Here is a 21337-nt window from a genome sequence, read left to right on the forward strand (position 1 = left end):
TTCATGGGAACTCTGGTTTACAATCAGCTGGAGGTCCACTTCCTGATTAGCACCGAGCTACAATTCTGTAGACGCCTCCATTTACTGATGTTTCTTGGGCAGCAACATTATTTCATAGCAGACCGTGATTTTAATTTAAATGGATGTCATTGTTCATTTAGTGACTCTCACTTAACACTGGTGCCAATGCTGTGACTCACTCAATTAAATAGTAATTAAAACCATCATCTCTTTCTTCAAAACTATGCATAAAAAAAAACAAAACATCTGGGTGTGTTCCTGAGAGATGGGTGTACCCCTATCGTAATGCTGAGAAATAACAGGATTCTAGTCGGGGACATGCCAGTTTGGGAGAAGTTTCACTTCACTGATGCCATCATCAGACTGGGAACATTCCCCAAATTTCCCATGAAAGGTCAGCATGTTCCCAGGAGAATATATTAATACGGATTATTATTATTCAGGGCGGAAACGTCACAAAATCATATTGGTCCAACCCACCAAAAAAAAAAAAAAATGAACCATCTACAGTTTAGCTGAAGAGCCAACAACATATTTCTTGTAAAAGCTCCAGGAACATCAAACTGTATTCACCATTAATCCTGGAGAAAACCATGACTGCAAAATGCATTATGTATAAGAATATGGGCTCTGTCCGTTTGCACCATGATACACATCGTGATACAATAATCAGCCATTGCAAGGGTAAGGTCACGGAGAAAATGGCATTAAGGTTCTTCTTCTATATATTTAGCACTGTATTGTAGTCGAGCTGGAATTGGGGATCTAAACCAAATTTAAATATGTGACGTTGTAGAAGTGAGACATTAAAATTCCGCCAGACGTCCATAATTCAGGCTATACAAAGTAGTTCGGATTCAGCGCACTGCGTCATTCTTAATGCTGAAATGACACTCGGCATCATTATTATGGTGCTGTATCGTAGAAAGACAGGTCACGTCATTTTTGGAATGGAATGACGCACTGAATCATTATTGTGATAAACAGAGTGTTCCACTTAAAGGACGATGCTGAAACGGCGCACAGCATCACAAGGGGTTGGTAAATGATGCAGACTAGAGGTGGGTACCCTGACAAAGGCCCCAAATCATCTAAAAGACTGTGAATTCATAAAGTTCCTATGTGTATGAAACAGACAATAAATAACTGTTAAGCCACTAGAATGTACTGGTTTAATAAAAATGTTCAATCCTCGTTCCCTATGTACCGATTACAACAGAGATACGCATCTATTTAACTTTTTTATATACATATACACTAGTCACCAGCAGAAAGCAAATGCGACTTTGATCTAAACCTCTTGCCCTCAAATTCCTTTGTTGCAAGCTGATTATTGGCGGTCTCCATGCGTTCTACAGAGAAACAATATAGCACGTTTTACCAATTTTACATCTATGAAATAAATAACTCTCCCTGCCCCCGATTCCTACCCCAGTTAAAAAAAAAAAAAAAAACAGTCAAAAGGAGTAAACAAAATAGGAAGATGTACATTACAAAAATACTATGAACATTATTAAGAACGTGCACTAGTTACCTAAATTTACTAAAAAAAAAATACTTTAAAAAGGCAAGACAAAAAAAAAGTTAGAACTTACTATAAAATAATAAAATATAGACAACACCTTATCCAAAACAATGTTCTAAACACTAATAAAAATCAGATAAAACATTGTTTTTCTTAGTATAACATCAGTAAATGCTATTTAACACCTCAAACATGACTCTTTAATTAGTGTACTTGAGACTTTAAAAGGATCATGGAAAGTGACAGGAGTGGGATAGTTTTAGTGTAGAACACACTTCATGCTTAGCTACAAGTGCAACAGTAACAATAAAACAACAAAATGACGTAACAAGAATCCCTGAAGCCATTAACACCCAGCAACTGTCAGACCAGTACAGCTACATTCCAACAGCCAAGGTTGTGGAATAGCTTGGAGTGAGTACAAGGATTGCAAGAAAACAAGACTGAACCGAGTGTTGCCGCCCGCACAGATATCTGCTATATTTATTCACAATCTACCTACCAATATTTCAAATGCCAAAAAAAGACAGAAAAAAAAGTACTGACACAGACATGCCTTATTCACAAAATTGAAAACTGTAGAGAACTGACAAGGGAATTGAAAATGTAGCAAGTGCCTATTTTTTCTACATATTCACCAAAAAAAAGCTGTTGTGTGTCAAATCCATAGAGCCACTTTTAATAAAGTTGTAACTTGCCTCATAACTTTCTAAAAAATGTTCTATTTAGAACTATGAGGGCACCTCTTTTTTGCTTCTAATCATTAGATTGCTTTTTAAGTAGGCCTGTCTGGCTTTACATCACTTTACTTTTCGTTTGTTATTCGATAAAACCTTCTGATATTGTTTGGTTAAAACTACCAAATAAAGCTAGAGGGGGCATCTATCTTGTTCTACTGCCTCAACTCACATGCGGTTAAATGAAATAAAATAAAAAAAACAACAACTTTATAAAGTGATGAACAATCTACAAGATTAGTAGTTGCGTAGCGCATGGAAAAACAGTGTATTAAAAAGACCAAATGGTTTATTTAATTCAATTTCAATTTTAGTCTACAAGAAGGGTTCAAGGTTTCATTCCCTCAACCTATTTTTTCGCAAGTACTCAACTCTACAGAGAATTGTAACAATATCCATCACAAAACCAGGTGATTATAGAATATACAGATTACAAAATGTTGCTTACTGGTCATTTCTAGGAGAATATAATTTCCCTTTAATGTATTTATGTGAAAGGGAAAACACAATTAAAAGTTATTTATCATAGTTATTATCCCAAGCATTAACAATCATGTTCCGTGATGTCTTAATCACTGTAATTGTGGCTCAATGAACAGTCATTTTGACAGTACGAGTGACCTACAGACAGGCAGGGAGAGTGACTCCACTAGTTCAATGAGGTCAAATAGTAAAATCAAGTCTATTTCTAACAGTAATTAGGCTGTGGATTTCACTTCAATTGAATTTGCAAAAGAAAACATTTTAGAAGACAGGGGGGGAAAAAACACATTGTGAAATCATATGCGATCACATTCAGGAGTAAAACAATAATTGCCTGTATAAGGTTTCAAATATAAATCACTAAACTGACATCAAACAAACCACTGAATGATGGAAGCGATGTGAAAAATCAGACAGTGGGCAATGAATGGGCTGTAGGTAAGAGTTAAAGGGACACTATAGTCACCCAGACCACTTCAGCTCAATGAAGTGGTCTGGGTGCCAGGTCCCTCAGGTTTTAACCCTTCAGATGTAAACATAGCAGTTTCTCTGAAACTGCTATGTTTACATTTAAGGTTAAGCCAGCCTCTAGTGTCGGTCTTCCTGACAGCCGCTAGAGGCGCTTCTGCAATGCTGGATGCGAAATTCGCATCCAGCGTGCAGAACGTCCGTAGGAAAGCATTGAGAAATGCTTTCCTATGGACTGTTTGAATGCGCACGCGGCACTTGCCGTGCATGCGCATTCCGCTCCACTCAGGAGCTGACGTCGCCGGGAAGGAGAGGTCACCAGCGCCAAGGGAGCCCAGCGTTGGAATAAGGTAAGCTGTTAAAACCCCTTCAGCGCTGCGGGAGGGGGGCCCTGAGGGTGGGGGCACCCTCAGGGCACTATAATGTCAGGAAAACCGTTTTGTTTTCCTGACACTATAGTGAGCCTTTAAAAAAGACATCACTGATAAAGCAGAGTTTGTCTAGTGTCGCCTTGACCCGATTCTATATTTTTTTGTAAAGATTTCTTGTTGCTATGGCTTCACCATATTTTTGTTGAATCCATTTTCATTTTTTCTCACGTTTCTGTTTCTACGAGGTAGCTCCCTTTTCTGACCCACTGGGTGTGGAACTTGTTATACAAATATAGAATTCTCAAAAAGAGTCAGTAATTTAAGAAATGCAAATAAAAATAACTGCTCAAAGGGGAATTGTCTCTCCCAGGATTGCGCTATGTCTATCAAAGAGTTGATGCTCTCAGACAATGTGTGTGGCCCTGCATCGCCCTATTCAGCATACATAGTGTAGCTAAGTGCATTCTCCTGCAAGGAAATTTTGAAGCCAGGACATGCAGATATTGGGACATAATATTTAGTCATTTCATTGACAAAAATATCCATGAAACTATCCAGCAAGCTAACAGAGGCACAGTATTGATTTTGTTTTCTATCTGGTTTGCTTCATTCATGGTTTTTCATGAAGGAAGCTACTCACAGTCAGGACGCATACAGCTGCTGCACAGGCAATTGCTCACACAAAAAGCTATGAGAGGAACTGTAAACGTCACTACGGATTTGCCCTCCATACCCATGCAGAGATTTGACAATTCAGATGCCTTGAATAACTAGGATAGGCAGCACCCTCTCCGATATCCTGAGTAAGGAACATGGTTGGTCATGGAGCTTGGTGTGTACCTCTAAACAGAAATCGTTAGCCTACGATGGTTTACCATATAATGCGTGAGGGCCAGAAATACACAGTGTAAAAACAGAAATTCAGGAGAAAAGCCTTATCTACATATCAAATAACTCACTCTGTGATAGAAGCTGGGAGATCGTTTTGCGGTTGTCTTCTGAGCCCTCAAATTCCTTTGTTGCAAGCTGCTTATTGGCTGTGTCCATGCGTTCTAGAGAGAAACAACACAACAAGTTTTACCAATTTTACATCTATGAAATAATTAATATTGAGCCTAAAATACACAGGCGCACATACACAGGGTTTAGAGACTGCACAAACTAATTGGAATCTCTAAAATGACCTTCATCTAATGCACAAATCAGTTGAATTGATAAACTAAATGTTTTGTCCACACTAAAGGCGCCCCGTTATTGTAAGGGTCAAACAGTTTTCAAATGGTTTGACTTCTTACCTAGGGTCCACGGGTGCTTGCGCCTTCACTGCCATGGCTGTAGGAGGATATTCTGTTAGTACTTGTTGACTGCACTGCAATGCGGTCAACTAGTGATCTCAGCCAATGACCTATGCCCTGCATTGAGAGCTACTGAAAGTTCTTGCTGGGGAACTTCCATTACTCTGGACAAGGTAGTGGAGGTGGCCGGCACCCGTTGGATCTAGGGTAAGAAGTCAAACTTTTCGAAAACGGTTTGACTTCTTACAATGTGGGGGTGGCAAGGCTCTAATAATATCAAGTTCTAGTGGTTTGGTGCCTGAATAATTTTAGTAGAAAAGAAAACTAAAAGAAAACTAAAAGACACATGTAGGTGAAAATAGAAGATTTGGGGAAACTGCTACATTGTAGAATTTTTCATAAACGTGATGCGTTTGCAATTCAGTGGTCAATTCATTACTCTAGTAAACCCTAGAATCTGATATTTACGATAACTTGGCTGCACATGAAAAAGAGAAAACCAGTTTACTAAGAATGGCTGGCAGACTTATCGCGGTTAACCGAATACCCATTTGTCCATACACTAAACTACAAAATCTGTTAAATCTGAGTTAACAAGCTGTGGAAATGCGTCTTGGGTAATAGAACACAGTTCATGATGCATGTCATTCCTAAGGATGCTTCGTTTTTGTGAGTGGGTTGGAATTTATCGACACCCATAGGAATAGTTCAACTGTGAAAACTCCCAGCATTATACAGAAAACTGGTCTGGGCAGGATACCTGAACTGTAGTGTCATATTAATAATTAACCCCAAATAAACTCCAATGAATTTATTATTCTTCCAAATTCTATTATTCTGCCTTCAAATGGTTCCACAAAAATGCTATTTGCAGAACCTAGCGTTTCCTGTTCCATTGTCTTCCTCGCCATTCCAAAGATTGTCACAGTTATTGACTAGAATGGATAATGTTGAGAACTGACAAGGTAACAGCAATTTTAGGCCAAAATAATAAATAGGTAAAAGAGGAGAAATGTTCACATTTTGCTTGGTTAGCCTAAAATTTGCAAGTTCTTCCTCAGTTCTACAAAAATATTGACAGTTATTCATTCAACCATGGCTTGCCTGGAATTCACTTGTGGATTGGAAACATTTTTGGCCAAATTAGTCAAATTGACTAATTCGGAGTGTGAGATATGTTTCCAGTTCAGCTATTCTTGCCTCAAATGTGCAATGTATTTATGAACTCAACAGTTTATCAACTCTGTTAGCACTTCTTGTGAAGAGGCCATCTTTTTCCAAGCATGCATCTGGCCACAACCTCCCAAAATGCAATCTTTGCTATTTACACGTGTGCCCTAAATGTCAATACGGTGAACTGTACTTAAATTCATCATGAAAATAATCAAAATAAAAATCTCTATGAAAAATAATGTTCAAGAGATTAGCATACAGGGTTTATTTTGAATTGGTCAAAGAAAACCATACAGTTATTTCAGCAAACAATTCAAACAATAGGAATTTGATCATTGTGTAAATAAAAGTAGTACCTCTGAGGTCTCTGTTAAAGTCATGAATCCTCCGGATTTCACCCTCTAGTTTAGTTCTCATGGCTTTTTCCAACGTCTCTCTCTTGGAGGAAGATTTGACAAGATTCTCGTAAGCTTCGGAAACCCTCTGAATTTCCATTTCCATCTTAAAAACAGACAAAGCAGAGTCAGCAGGCATACGGCCAATTATACACTCCCTCTGTAATAAACACCCTGCACCTGTTCCCTCCCTAAATGAAAAGTAATATGCTACCTTACACAATGCAGTACAACAGAGTTATGCAGAAAAAAAATAATAAATGACCTCCTGAAATGTACAGATCAAAGAAACAATGAAGGTACTTGTGTATAATAGTTGGCGGCCTGTCAAAATAAGTTGGCCAACTCTGCAAACACAAGCAACGTATAGCCACAGAGGCCAACAGGACAAAGGAATAAATGACAGCAATATAAAATCTCAATAGAGTGTTCTTATGGAGCAAAGATCAGATAAGGACATGAAAGAAACATACGCGTTGTTCCACACAGACAATCAAAGCACTTAAAAAAATATTCTTCATTAAAAAAAACTGTTGGATACAAATATGGCAGATGCCCATTGTCAGAGCTGAAATGGCTATAGCTTTCATGATGTTTGCCTAGTTATCACACGGATTGGAGGCTCTTCTGCTATTGGATGAGAACTACATCAAACATAGTTGAACTCATCAGATTTTGGAACCTTGCCTTGTTACTGCTACAATGGATGTTCGCTACAGAAAAACACTGTCCCTTAGTAAAGTGTCTTTTAATTTCCAAACATTAAAAAGTAAGAAGGCAAAACATACTTTTTGAAATCTTGCGACTTTGTCATAGCATCCTTCCAACTCTTGCCGCAAAGACCGGTTCTCCTCAGACAAAACAGCGACCATTTGTTGTGCACGAGACACAATGGCAAAGGGGTCACCTTGCATCGGAGAAAAGGGTGAAGGCAACTGGGGAGGTCTTGATAGATTCGGGTCCATCTGTGGTGGTGGTTGTTGCTGTTGCTGCATTTGTTGTTGCTGTCCCATGTAAGGCTGAGACAAGCGGTAATAGTCTCCTTGGTGGTACTGATTGGACATGGGTACATGCTGAGATCGTGGTGGCCCACCAAAGAAGTCCACATGACTCGGGGATGGCAGCTGCTGGTGCTGAGAAGGAGACATGCCTGATGGGGGAGGAGATTGAAGAAGGCTCATAGATCCCAAAGATGTAAGAGAAGAGGTGGGACTGTGGTAGTGCGATGATGATCGCTGTTGGAATTGTGGCTGTACATCCTGGTTTTGCCTGTGGAAGACAAAGTACATTGATAAAACATTTAAAACAAACAAGAAATGCTATGTCATTTAACAACTATGCTGAATGCAATAAAAACGCATGCCGTATCTTTGCTAAAGTCATAAAATATGTTGCCACCTTTGGTTTAAAAAATGGGTAGCCAACAGAGCATAATGAGAGTTGTAGTCTACCTGGGGGAACAACTGCTTTTTAGTATACACATCTTACATGTGTGGAGATATTTTAACACAAACCTTCCCTTGCTTACATTCACAATATGTTACTAATTACACAATCCGGACAATAAAAAACAAATTCCTACATGTTACATACAAACACAGTCACGCTGCATGCACTGGTTTTAGTGCAATTGTTGCAGATTTATATTTTATAGATCCAAGACTTATACCCGGATAAACAGAACTACTTCATTCTTTGAACAATATTAACAAGGTGTACGAATACATTGTAGAACACATTCTATAAAAAACACAAATTATTCCTACATACAGAAAATAGCTCTATATAAACAATATGCAAAGAACGCTGTACATACATGAAAAGTAGGCACCTGGCCCAGATTAAAACCACAGATCTCACAATATATCAAGCTTTTATCGAAGTATCCATGCGTCAACACCCCCTTCTTGGCATCTTCTCCAAGCATTGCTTCATCGCATATATTCCATCTTTTGTAGGATAAAATCCCAGTTGAGATCAACGCAATGCTTCCAGTCAGTTTTGCTGTATGGCTGATGTTCTCATAGATAAGCTATGCCGACACACACTTGTCTCGAGAAGTAAAGAAAGTAAATTCTTTAAATGTAGAGTGAAGAGTGATTCTCTCACGGCTCCTGTAGCTGATCGAGAGCATCAACCTTCCTTCCCACGTTGGGAGAAGGTGGATCTGTGACTGCTTGTGTGTCACTAATAAGAATGTAGGTCATCTTTCTCATAATCACCATTCAAAGTTGTCGTTTACCTGATATTGTGAATATACAAGACTGGTTTCCCAGCCTCTCTTTTAATTACCATCTCTTACAGCGTAAATGCAATCACACAAGCCCTTATTAAAAGACCAAGCTCTTGTAAACAAATGTTAAACAAAATAAAACTACCGGTTTAAAAATTGTCCTGCAGCATATAAAGTCCTGTACGAATTCACATGATGCAAGAAATGCAAAAAAAATTGTGTGCCATAGAAAGTGAATAAAATTGTTTTTTGTTTTTTTTAAAGGGGAATCACACACAACACATAGGTTTTTTATGTTAAATAAGTATATATATTTTAAAATTTTAGACTGCGTTATGAAATACTTTTATTGCTGTGGAAAAACTGAACATCTCGGTTGGAAAGAAACTATTGTAAAAAACAATTACTTTTTTTGATTCTGTTGATGTGGATGTAGCTACCAGATGGGAAGGTTAAAAAGTTAATTAGTGGAGCGCTTCAGACAACATAAAAAAACATTTATATAAACCCCAAATCACCAATACCGAAAAAAATAAAGTCAAAAAGATCAAGATAAAACACAATAGTGCAGATGGTACTATGTGTATGTAAATAAAATACACTTTGTGTCAAAGAACTTTTAAATGCCAACTCACACGAATTAGAGTTTAGACGTCGGCTCTAATTGATCTCTTTTGGAGTCTTGTGCAGGGAACCCCTTCCCTCCCTCGATAGGTATCTCTTTGCTCAAGGATAAGGACAAAATGAAAGAAATATAGTGTAGTATATTTTAGAACCAAATAAATGTAAAAACCATATATAGTATCACTCACATGTTTTGGAGCCTTAAATTAGGATCACAGTGCATCTATTTGTCGGGCGATGCCACCCCAGGTGGTGAATTAAGGTAAATGGTCCTCAATAATTTGATGAAAAGATTTTATTAATATAGGCAAAAATAATTAAATAAACCAATAACAAACAATACAATTAAATCTCTATATAAAAGCACGATATCCTCTTATTGAAACTATATTTTTTCAGTCATCGTGATTTTGAGATAGAGATGATATATATTATATATATATATATATATATATATGTTCTATGTTCATTTATGTTGTCTTAAGCCATGGGTCCTCAAACTCCGGCCCCCCAGATGTTGCTGAACTACAACTCCCATGAATCTCTGGCTATCTATGCAATTCAAAGAATCATGAGAGAGTTTTAGTTCAGCAACATCTGGGGGGCCAGAGTTTGAGGACCCATGTCTTAAGCAATCCAGTAAGTAACTTTTATGGTTATAACCTTACCATCCAGTAGGAGAACCCATGTCAACAGAACCAAAAACAGGGCCTTTTTTTTTTTACTAGTAGTTTCTTTCTAACACAGTTTGTTTCTGAGATGTTCATTTTTTTTCACAGCAATAAAAATCTTTCAAAACACAATCTGATGTTTTGAAATTTTTATACTTCTTTAAACAGGAAAAAAAAAAAAAATTATGGTTATTGCTTTTGGTGTTAGAGGATACACTTTAGAGTGCGAAGCAGCTTGTTTAGTAGAAATATCCTAAACACGTCTTTTAGATAGAAATGTAAGCGCCTTGATATACACGTAGTTTCTCCTTTTGGATGGGAAAGTTAGTGAGACATAACTACAGCAAAGAGCAAGTTACATTTACCACCTGCAGACCTTGGATGAACTTGTCTGCTGACTGTGGAGGAGTGAAAGGGGGGATACAGCTAAAGAGGGGAGAATGGGGGGGGGGGGAGGGGGACAACTCTGGAAACTAGAAATTACATGAAATAAAATAGACAAGAGCGTACAAGAGAAAAAGCACAACGTATAGAAGGGACGACACTACAGACAGAGCAATGGAAAGAGGGTCACATGATTGACAGAGAGAGCAATAAAGCTCCACAGACAGAAGGAAGGGGCTAATACTAATAATAACTGTATTTTAGAGTATGGGTGGCCAAAATAGTAGATTCTTAGGTGTTTCACGACTACAAGTCCCATGTTGCTTTACCACCTGTAACGTTGGCAAAGCATCATGGGAGTTGTGATTCTGCAACACCTGGAAATCCACTCCCTGGTCAAACCTGAGGCTCCATCCCAACAGTAACAAAAAGGTTTGTGTTTCACAGTATTGTGTTTAAACTGTTGCAAAATAAGCATGATAAAATAACTATGGTGTTGCGTATAAAGTTAATCCCGTGCATACTAACAGTTATTATGCTATAATGTATGAGACTGGCTATTTCTGTATGAATAAGAAAAAATAAAAAAAAAACCTCTACTGATAGCAGGTACTAAGCATGGATGCTTAGATCACAAGCCTTGATGCCATAACACTGCAATTTACATTGGTTGGTAATGCCATGGCTCACCTGCTTACACCGCCACAGACAATGCCCATACCTTATAAGGGACCCCAGCCTCAGCACAGAATTCTTTCTGCTTAATTTGAGTTCTAAAGATAATTTGCATAAGTGATCCTCTCTTGTTTCATTTGAAAATGTTGGTTCCTGGTTTGGATTTTCCTTCACACTATAACATGATGATGATGATGATGATGATGATATCATCTTGAAAGAACAGTAAGCTCTTTGTATCAAAACACATGTAATTACGATTTTATCAGTTAATACATCCCAGGCAGTGATTCTATTGATTTATGTTAATAACATCAACCTGTTACTTGGGGCAACTCTATATTGTTTCCAAAGACACCTACCGGCCCTGATAACATATTTTAGAATAGCAACTGGGAAGTTAAAGGGAAAAGGATCTCTACTGACACAGTTCTTCCTATTTTGGCACCATCATCTTTTTTTTTTCCTTTCTCCTGCCATGCCAAGAGCTGTGGAAACTTTCTTTGCACTATTGCACATGCATGATAGTACAAAGTAGAGATCTATGTTAGAGCATGCAAGGCAGCAGAACCTTCCATAGATCTTTTTATGCAAGCATAGAGGGATGCCATAGGCTCGCATTGCACATCATCAGTTGTTTTTTTTATGATACTTATGGGAAAAGTCACGTCAAGGCAGCCGAATGTTAATTTACAATGCCATGGTTTAGCTGCATCCTTAAGGCTTACATACAGCAGAGTACTTTATAATGTAAGCTTCTCATATGCATTGTATCCTCATTAAAACTCATAGATCCACTTGAAAGGGCTACTCCAAGAACCATAACCCTTTCAGTGATTTGAAGTGGTCATGGAGCCTGGAGTCTGTATGCGCGGCGTTTCACTATTAAATGCTTCACAATCCCATCGTACCTCGCTGCAGAATGTGTTGATTTATGAATATTAATAATACAGAGTTTAAACCCATTGACTGCTGGAGATATAACTCCACCTCCGTCAAGGGGTGTAGCGTCAAGGGGTGTCAGTCAGCCAGCCCAGAGCTCTAAATTTATTGTTGTGCAAATTTATTGGCTCACGCTTTCAACCAATGAATGGCAGCTGGAAATGTGTCAACCAGCCTCCAGGAGACTGAGTCCGACAGGGACCCAGGTAAGAGGGCAAACCTTTGGTAAATGCTTTGCCTCTTTACTGGGGAACCGGGTCAGGGTACTACTCTACCATCATAACCAGGTTACTACTACCATAACCACTACAGCTGGTTTTTAACGGTTATGATGATTTTTCAGTAACATATTTAAATAATGTTTCTGAATTTGATCCTTTCTACATACATTTATTGTGATTCTCCTCCTCCCCTCCCCCCCCTCTTTTTCCTACTTGAAATAGACTGATAGACTGATACTCTGCATTTATGCAAGTTAAAGAATGGTTAGTACAGCTGCAATTATATGTCTCCCATTTCATTGCAATGGTAAATATTAAGACATATTGCTCTGAAGTATCAGAAAGTTTATACGTACAGCCCTACGTACAAAACCACTGCAATCTGAAGTAGGTGGCAGGGGTTAACAACACAAAATCTGGGTACACAGCCTGTGCAGGATAATAGATAAGCCTTTTGTCTGGTCTCGAAGTTCCAGCTGGGCAGTCAAAGCTTCAGGAAGTATTTTTGTGAGAGGAAACCCAGCCATAGCTGAACGCACAAAAGTCTAGCAAGAGTTTCACTGGCATAGAAGCAGAATCGCCCTGGTGATCCCACTGCCGACTATAGTCACGCACAAAGCAGCCAGAATTAGCAAGTGCCGTTTTAAAACAGCAGGAGACATAAATTACACCAACAAAAGTCACACCACTATCGTTCCCATAATGCTTTGCAAATCTTAAAAGAAAATGTTCACAAAAAATGCTTTTTTTTTTTTCTCTCTCAATGTTTTTGACTTGGCTTCAATAATGAAAACCTGGTGTGTGCATCCAGCGATGACAGGTGGCATAATCATGATCTGCAAACACACAACAAAACCAGGTACGGAGTGTATCTTCAGTTGGGTAAACAATGATTCTCACAAGCACAATATTCCAAACTGCAGATCATCTTGCGTACGCAGTGTTGATGTGTGTTCATAGACAAAAATGTAAAATAAACCTTTATTAGAGAACACATTTTTTAAAATTACAACAGCAGTGGGGTCTACCTCTTGTGAGTAAACACAAAATGCATAAATTGTTTTTTTTATGAGATATAATTATTTTATAGAAACATAGAATGTGACGACAGATAAGAACCATTCGGCCCATCTAGTCTGTCCAATTTTCTAAATACTTTCATTAGTCCCTGGCCTTATCTTATAGCTAGGATAGCCTTATGCCTATCCCTCGCATGCTTAAACTCCATTACTGCGTTAACCTCTACCACTTCAGCTGGAAGGCTATTCCATGCATCCACTACCCTCTCAGTAAAGTAATACTTCCGGATATAGAAATTAAATATTTTTTTTAAGGCATGTTTATTAACTCTTACTGTGTTGTAAGGAAATGAAATAATTGTATGAATATATCAATTCGGCAATTAAATATAAATGCATGAGTGACAATCAGTAAGTTACTGTTGCATCACATTCCAGAGAGAAGAGTCTCTTGAGGTAGAGAATTACAGCGGTAATAATCCTTTGTCTGCAGTGAAACATGACTCACTGACTGTAACAAAGGTATTTTCAAATGTGCTTGTATGATCTGATGTGCGTCTCAGCCAATCAGAATGCTATATGGAACACACGCAATTCCACTTAGAACCAGTAGGGGAATGCATTCCACAAACAAATGTCTCGCTGTGTCATATTCAACAGGCAACATTCTAGTAATTGGAAATACAATATGGAACAAGTATACACAGACAACGCTGATGTAGCATGAACATTTTAGTCTTTAAGGGGTTAATAATAGAATAAACTATTTGAAACCTTTAGGATCACAACAACTTTTAGATTATTGCTAAACGTCTCACTAAACACACAATTGTAAATAACTGGAAACTGGATAAAAAAAAACATAGAATTAAATAGGTGAGATGTGACTATGACAGATGTGGAAATATATACTAAAATAGCCAAGCGTTCGCTATGGATGAGTTAGAGAATCTTTTACATTTTAAAATTTGTTTTTTTAATTCTCTACAGTTGGGTGTTTGGAGATTAAACGGAAGACAGGTCTCCAGGTACCCAGACCACTTCTGCCCATTGGAGTGGTCTGGGTGCCAACTCCCACTACTCTTAACCCTGCAACTGTAATTATTGCAGTTTTTATAAGCTGCAATAATTACCTTGCAGGGTTAACTCCTCCACTAGCGGCTGTCTACTAGACAGCCACTAGAGGGCGCTTGCGGGATTATAGCACAGATTTTCTGTGTTATAGCGTAGTTGGATGTCCTCACACTATGTGAGGACCTCCAGCGTCGCTAAAATCCCCATAGGAAAGCATTTTCAATGCTTTCCTATGGGGAGGTCTAATGCGCATTCGCATTAGGTCTCCCCGGCCGGCTGACGTGGTGATGGGGAGGAGCGTGGGCGGACCAAGAAGCAGCGCCAAGGGACATCGTCACTGCCTGTGGTAAGTCACTGAAGGGGTTTTGACCCCTTCAGCAACCAGGGATGGGAGGTGGGAAGGAGAGGGGACCTGCAGTGCCAGGAAAACGGATTGTTTACCTGGCACTGGAGAGTCCCTTTAAAATGTGTATGTACAGACAATAAAAACTGTGTAAAACTGAATAATAATCATATGGACTTCAGTGGAATTCCAACACAATCCAAAGATATCATAAAACTTTAATAACAATCAATGAATTAATAAAAAAAAAAAAAAAAACAATAGATATAACAACTGGCGTAAAAGCAGGAAACCCAGGGAATTGCGTTATGAGCATTTAGCAGTGTTGGATACTGTTATTTTGTTGTAAGGTATTTTTATACGCACACATTTTTTGCAGGTTGTGAGGAACTACAGAGATAAAGCCACAAAAATGTCTAATCACATTTACAGATTCTGAAAACACAAAGTATCCATAGTCTCTTTTTTTGGACAGTGGGGAAGTCTCAATGACTCACGTAAATCTCATCAGCACCTGTGGGAATAATTGTTTAAAGTAGACCCATCATGAAAGGAACACTCTAGCTCTATAACCACTACAGCTTATTGAAGAGATTATGGTGCTTAAAGTGTTCATCCATTTACTCTATATCTTAATAGCTAACTTAACATGATGCAGCTGACCAGCTCAAGATATCGTCAGAACAAAATTTAGCCAATTAGTGCACTTACATACATCCCTAAATTTTCATTTATTAACCCGGTATTAAACATCTGTGCAGTAATAGCTGACTCAATATAGGAGTTGCAGGCCACGTGCATGATGCAAGCGGTGTTTCTTGTAGTCCTGTGACTAGTTGGGGTGGATTTTCCATGACACATACTTGGCACTATACTAGGGGCACCATGAGGACCAAATAGGGGCAAGGCTTATTTGGAGATCCACCAACATTCAGGCAAAACCGATTTACCAATTTTTCACAAATTACCACCTCTTTTCTATCCATGCTCCACCCATAAACCCATTTCATTCGATGGTATTGAGGGACATGACCCATTAGATGTCATCGAACGTTAAGCCTTGGATTTACAACATTATTGTATCATTAAGTTCAAAGACTATGGTAATCAGTCGCCTTTTATTTCCCCCAGCCTGGGCGAGACAAACGTGTTCTGCCCTGCAATTTTGCATTCACCAGTCTGAAACAGAATATTTAGGATGCGTTCATCATTAGATCATTCTCTGTAACATTTATTATGCAGAAAACTTTCACAGCTAATCTCCAAGAGACCTGCCAGGCTGTAACAATGCGATGATGCGGCCCTGTTCACTGGGACATTTGTTCAGAAACAATACAGCATCAAAGCATGACTTTTATTATCTACAACGGTCTCCATTCCACAAGACACAAGAGGGATTCAGAAATTGCAAGGGGACACTGTAAATGTATTTTATCAATCTGAGTGTATTTTAGGGCTGTATGAGGCCAAGAAGGTCTTCTATAATTTTCCCAATTACAACCACAAAGCATGTATTTATTATATTTGTCACTAATTGAAATCATAATATGGTCAGCCTATGTACATACTTGTCAGGATCGGGACAGGGATCCAACACGCAGAATACAAACAGGAGCTAGGTACGTATACCGGACCTTAGAATGGCCGGACTAACGTAAGGAGAAAGCAAAGAATGGTCAGAGACAAGCCGAGGTCGAGGGAACGAGAGAACAGGTAAGCGAGAGACAAGCCGAGGTCAAAGGACACGAGAGATAAGCAGGAACGAAAGTACAAGCCGAGTCAGAACCAAAGAGACAATAGTAATAAGAGCACTGAGTGACCAAACAAGCTAGAACCACGACAGGGCAATGAACCATTACACACATCCCTATTTTATACCTAGCTCTTTGATTGATGACTCTGCCCCTGCCGAGACCTGATTCGTTGTTCGGAACTAGATTGACAGGTCGGGACGTGATTGCCGTCACGACGTCGGCTCCTGAGCGCCGCGTCATAAAAGGAAGCGGGGCTATCGCGGCCGGCGTGTAAACGGTTATGAGAGCTGTGAGAATTGGGTGAATCAGTCCCCCTGAGAGGACGGCCGTTAGAAAGTCTAACCTCCTCCGAGGTAGAGACTTCAGGTACCCTGACAATACTAAGCATTCAAATAGACAAAGGTAAACTAGGTATCTGTTAAATCACTAAATCCCCAGACCACCTTCCCCAGAGAGCCACGCCAGTGTTGTTTTTACACTAAGGTGATTAAAATTGTAAATTTTAGGTCAAAATAGTAATCTGAAAACAAAGCTGAACTAGAGATTTTTTTTTTCCAGTTTGGATATTTTGGTCTAAAATTTGATATTATGGGGCAGAGCCTAACTGCCGAGCCAAGCAGATGCACCTCGCTAGAGCTCCGGCTGAACGCGACAATATAAGTGTTTTTGCCGACCTGACCGGGCTGTCCCACGATCGGATCACACACACTAGAGGTTGGGGAACACTCCAGAGGCCACCTCGATCCACAACTGGAGTGCAGTCGAGGGCGCCTACGTCACAGTAAGAGCCGCGGCCTACTACACATGGGCAGACGGGAGGCGGCCGATCCCTCTGCGCGGGGGATTGCCATCCTGTGTAGACACCGCCAGAGACTACCTTCCCCCCTTCCCTGCCGGTGAGGGTGATCCTGGCACCCCTAATAACCCACAGAAGGCATGGAGTGCAAGCACAAACTGCAATATCAGACGAAGAGGCTAACATCACAGGACATAAGGCTGTCCCTTTGAGAGAACCCCTCTGCCACTACACACCAAGATGGCACCTGTACTCCACAGTATACAAGACGTCTCTAATGATTCCCCTGAGGAGGAGGAATCATGTAGCTCACCTCACCCAGCAGGAGTGTATCAAAGAGCTGAATCAGATGAGGACTCATCCCCATCCACAAAGGAAGATATCAAACGATTGCTGGTAGACCTGAGAAAAGTGTGGAAGTCAGGCCTACAGGAAACACAAGCTGCCATAAAGGTCCTGCAAGAAAAAGTGAAAGCGGTGGAAGAAAGAGAACGGACACAGGTCACTCAACTTCAGGCAACTAAGCAGCAAGTAGAGGGTCTCACCACACAAGTTAAACAGCTAAACAAGATGGTGCTCACATTGGAGTCTTGACACCAGCGTCGGAATGTATGCCTAAGAGGGATACCTGAACAGGTGAAGGGAGGGGTCATACGTTCAAAGACTGTTTGCCTTAATGAGCATTCAAAATACTACATACACCCCAAATATTTTGGCCGCTTTTCAAGTACATAAATCAGCAGCGGCACCAGCAGACGCACCTAGAGACATTATTGCGACAACCAGAGACATTGCAGTGAGAACCGCTATAATAAACAAATCCAGAAACATGGGAGCAGTGCTTTCTGAGGGTCATACTGTCTCCATCTACAGCGACCTTCCCTTCTCTGTCCTCGCACAAAAAAGACAGCTGGCACCAATTGCTAGGAAGCCTCAAGACTGCTCAGTCAAATACCACTGGAATGCAGAGGGCTCTCTCGCTGTCACACACGGCACTGAAACACTCAACCTGTGCTCCTCTGATAATCCAGAGACGCTCTTTCACAAACTGGGCCTACCGGCCGCCAGCATGCCTGAGGAGACAAACCGAGTGGATATCCCGAACAAGAACAAGGCCCCAGAGCGAGCGGTCCCACGGGGAAACCTGGCCTAGCAACATTTGCGTGACACCAGGGACAGTATTAGAAATGCCATTGATGCCTTAGTCCCCTTGTAATATGCCAATTTTCCCTTTTCTTTATTTCTCGGGCTTCACTGCCGTTTGATAACATGGCTAATCCATAACTTTGCTTGTTGCTCCTTTCCTAGGCTTAAAGTATTCTTCAATTGTTTACTTCTTACATATACTGCCACAGATGTATACTAAGCGTATAACTCTAATAAAACACAAATACATTTATTATTTTTTTTAAATAAAAATGATTTGATATTTATCATTTTGAATTAATTCAGAATTTCACAATTTAGTCAATAACCCTGTTTTTTGTTTTGCAAGAACACATCATACAGGTAAATGTACACATCACAACCGTGAAACCGTTACTTATTAGGACTCTAAAATCACCATAACCACTACATTTCTCACAGACTACCTTTGATGGTTGCACTAGTTTAACACTACCACATTGGCAGGTAAAGGATCGAACTTTGGTTGCAGAGTGAGTCGCGTTTTTTGTGAAACCACACAAATAATTTGACAAGAGGTCGATTCGTGACACCAAAGAATCCTTGCACTATTACCAAAACAATAAACAGTATTTAGATTAACGAAAGATGAAATCAGTAATAAACTGCAAATATTCCAGATATCATCTGCAAAGTTACCTTTCAGCCTTTTCAATAAATAACTAGACAATATGTGACTATTGTCATATCTTTCTTTTCACACTTCTGCCAAATACACATATGCTAAAACTTGCAGATTCCATATTACTATACAGAAGACAAATAAAACCACAAGAATGTAATGACCTACCTGGGAGCTCCATATTCCGGAGGTGGTTGGTATCGAACCATAGGGCCATCTGAGCGGTTCTGCTGGTTGTTTCTGTGGTCTCCATAATGATGTCCAAATTCCTTTGATTTTCCTTGTGAGGGAAGAGTGGAAATATTTTTGTATGGGTAATCAGGTGGAGGCCCCCTGTGTTCCATTACCTTTTGCCCCCCACTTTGTGAGTGATTCCTGTATATTTCATTGGATCCAGGATTCTTGTAGAAGTCACCGGGCTGTGGAGAAAGTGGCGCACTGGTGACAGGTGCATGTGCTTTCACCCCACTTGTTGCCAATGAAAGTTGCATTAGTCTTTCACTTAGGGACCGAACATGGCCCTGTTTGAGGTCCTTCAACCCATCATCCTGATGAACTTTCCCAGGACTCACCCTTTGGACAGTGGGTCGACCCTCAGTCCTCATTTTTGGATTAGTAACTCCAGTCACATAGAATGCAGCACCAACACTTGCGTGTGGCTGCCCTCGGAAGTATTGTGACTGGACCTTGGCCTCCTCATAACTTGGAAGATCTTCACTGTTTTGAGATCTTATTGGCATCTGTTTCTCCATCATGTTCTCCACCTGGATCTCCTGCCCCTGAGGCTCCTGGCGGGCTGCATGTGGATTCAGCTGGGGATCCTGAGAGGTCACTCCTTCGTTCTGTGACCCTTGGCCACCACCATATGGAGGCACATTCGCCGTGGCTTGTTGGTGCAAGGCCAATAGGTTGCGATTTTCATTAGGATTTCCGTAACGAAGCTGCTCCTGCAGCAATCTCTGCAACACTGTTGTGGCTGCTTGCTCTTCTGATGACCTCATCTCCAACGGCGGTGCCTCTAGGTTGGAATCTGAATGACCTGAAAAAGTAGTGGGAAAATTGCTAAATTACTTTCAATGCAAACTTGAAGTGGCATCACATAGTCAACAAAAACACAAAACAATATAATTGACAACTTGTGCTTATCCAATTGCCAGCAAATGTAAACATTAAATCTTATGCAAAATATTTCCACTTCAACCTTTAAATTTGTGTTTTTGTGTTAATAACTACGAATATAGCAATAGTACAGGGTGCTTACATACTTGCTCCTAAATGCGGCATGCAGCATCCCACAATGTCTTGCTTGCCTATGCATTCTAGTGATATATGCAGGATGTAATATACAGTGCAGACAAGGATGCAGACAGATAAACATATAAAGTTAAGTTCACAGGTCTTTTTTTTTTTTTTTTTTTTAATTCTTTATTTTTGCTGTGCAGGAGGGTACAAGGAATCAACAGACGCCACAACAGCGTATTTCAAGATATACATTGGCATAACAGTGGCATGAGAGTCTGCACAAATTTTTATAATTTTAACAAGCGTGGTTAAACAGTTGTGTCGTCAGCGTGAAATTAAATAAAATGCAACAAGATAACTGTCGTTCAACATGGCTAAATCGTCATTTGAGCTAGGTATACGTGGAAAATAAGAATTAATCATTTCTCTGCCATTTTAACAATTATTTAGGTTGCCAACAGGGAACATAGACTAGGGCACAAGTTACATGTCGTGAGTGTCAAAGTGACAGTAGGTGAAATAAAATGATTGGCGCTTGATGGGTTAGTTATGTTTGCGTAATTGTAATATAGGGACAGTGATTTTGCTTTAAATGCACTAATACATGCTGGTACAGTATATACATCGTGTAAGACAACTAAAGCTTTGTGAGTAAATAGTAATCATGAATAGGTAAGTCGCTTCAATGCTTATATCACCCCAGCCGACCGGGACCACCATTGCTGCCTCTGCGGGTGGCCGTCTTCCTGTCGGTCCAGAGACCCCACACCCAGCGAGAGTCCCACTATCTTTAGGAATCTGCTCTGCCTTAGTTGTATGCCGTGAAGTGAATGTCCATCGGGGCAGGCACCAGGACCCAGTCCCCTCATGCTGCTTTGTGGAGTATTGGCTGGTTCCCATAGGACTGTGGCTGTGCTGTAGTGTGCTCGTCTCTCCCGATATTCATATTGTCAGCGTCAGCCGTGGAGGGGAGCTCGGCATGAGGTTTTCGGTTCCTGGGTGAGTCTGTCTCAGGCGTGGTGTGGGATGCGAGGTCGGCTTGTCTTCGTGTCAGTGACACGTTCCATCAGTTCAGCCGGCGGTA

General features: G+C 40.1%; 1 protein-coding gene across 2 annotated transcripts in view; it reads right to left on the bottom strand.

Moving 5' to 3' along the window:
* The window catches only part of AMOT (angiomotin), a 118452-nt gene that overhangs the window by 15972 nt on the left and 81143 nt on the right, over positions 1 to 21337 (bottom strand). For both annotated transcript variants that reach the window (XM_063431943.1, XM_063431942.1), the window contains exons 3-6: positions 19180 to 20050; positions 7257 to 7737; positions 6430 to 6574; positions 4565 to 4657 (exon numbers count right to left, since the gene is read on the bottom strand). In XM_063431943.1, the coding sequence (XP_063288013.1) occupies positions 4565 to 4657; positions 6430 to 6574; positions 7257 to 7737; positions 19180 to 20012 (1552 nt within the window). In that variant the 5' untranslated portion in view covers positions 20013 to 20050. The remainder of the gene's footprint in view (positions 1 to 4564; positions 4658 to 6429; positions 6575 to 7256; positions 7738 to 19179; positions 20051 to 21337) is intronic.

Source organism: Pelobates fuscus, chromosome 9 (assembly GCF_036172605.1).
Source record: "Pelobates fuscus isolate aPelFus1 chromosome 9, aPelFus1.pri, whole genome shotgun sequence".
NCBI classification, from domain to species: Eukaryota; Metazoa; Chordata; class Amphibia; order Anura; family Pelobatidae; genus Pelobates; species Pelobates fuscus.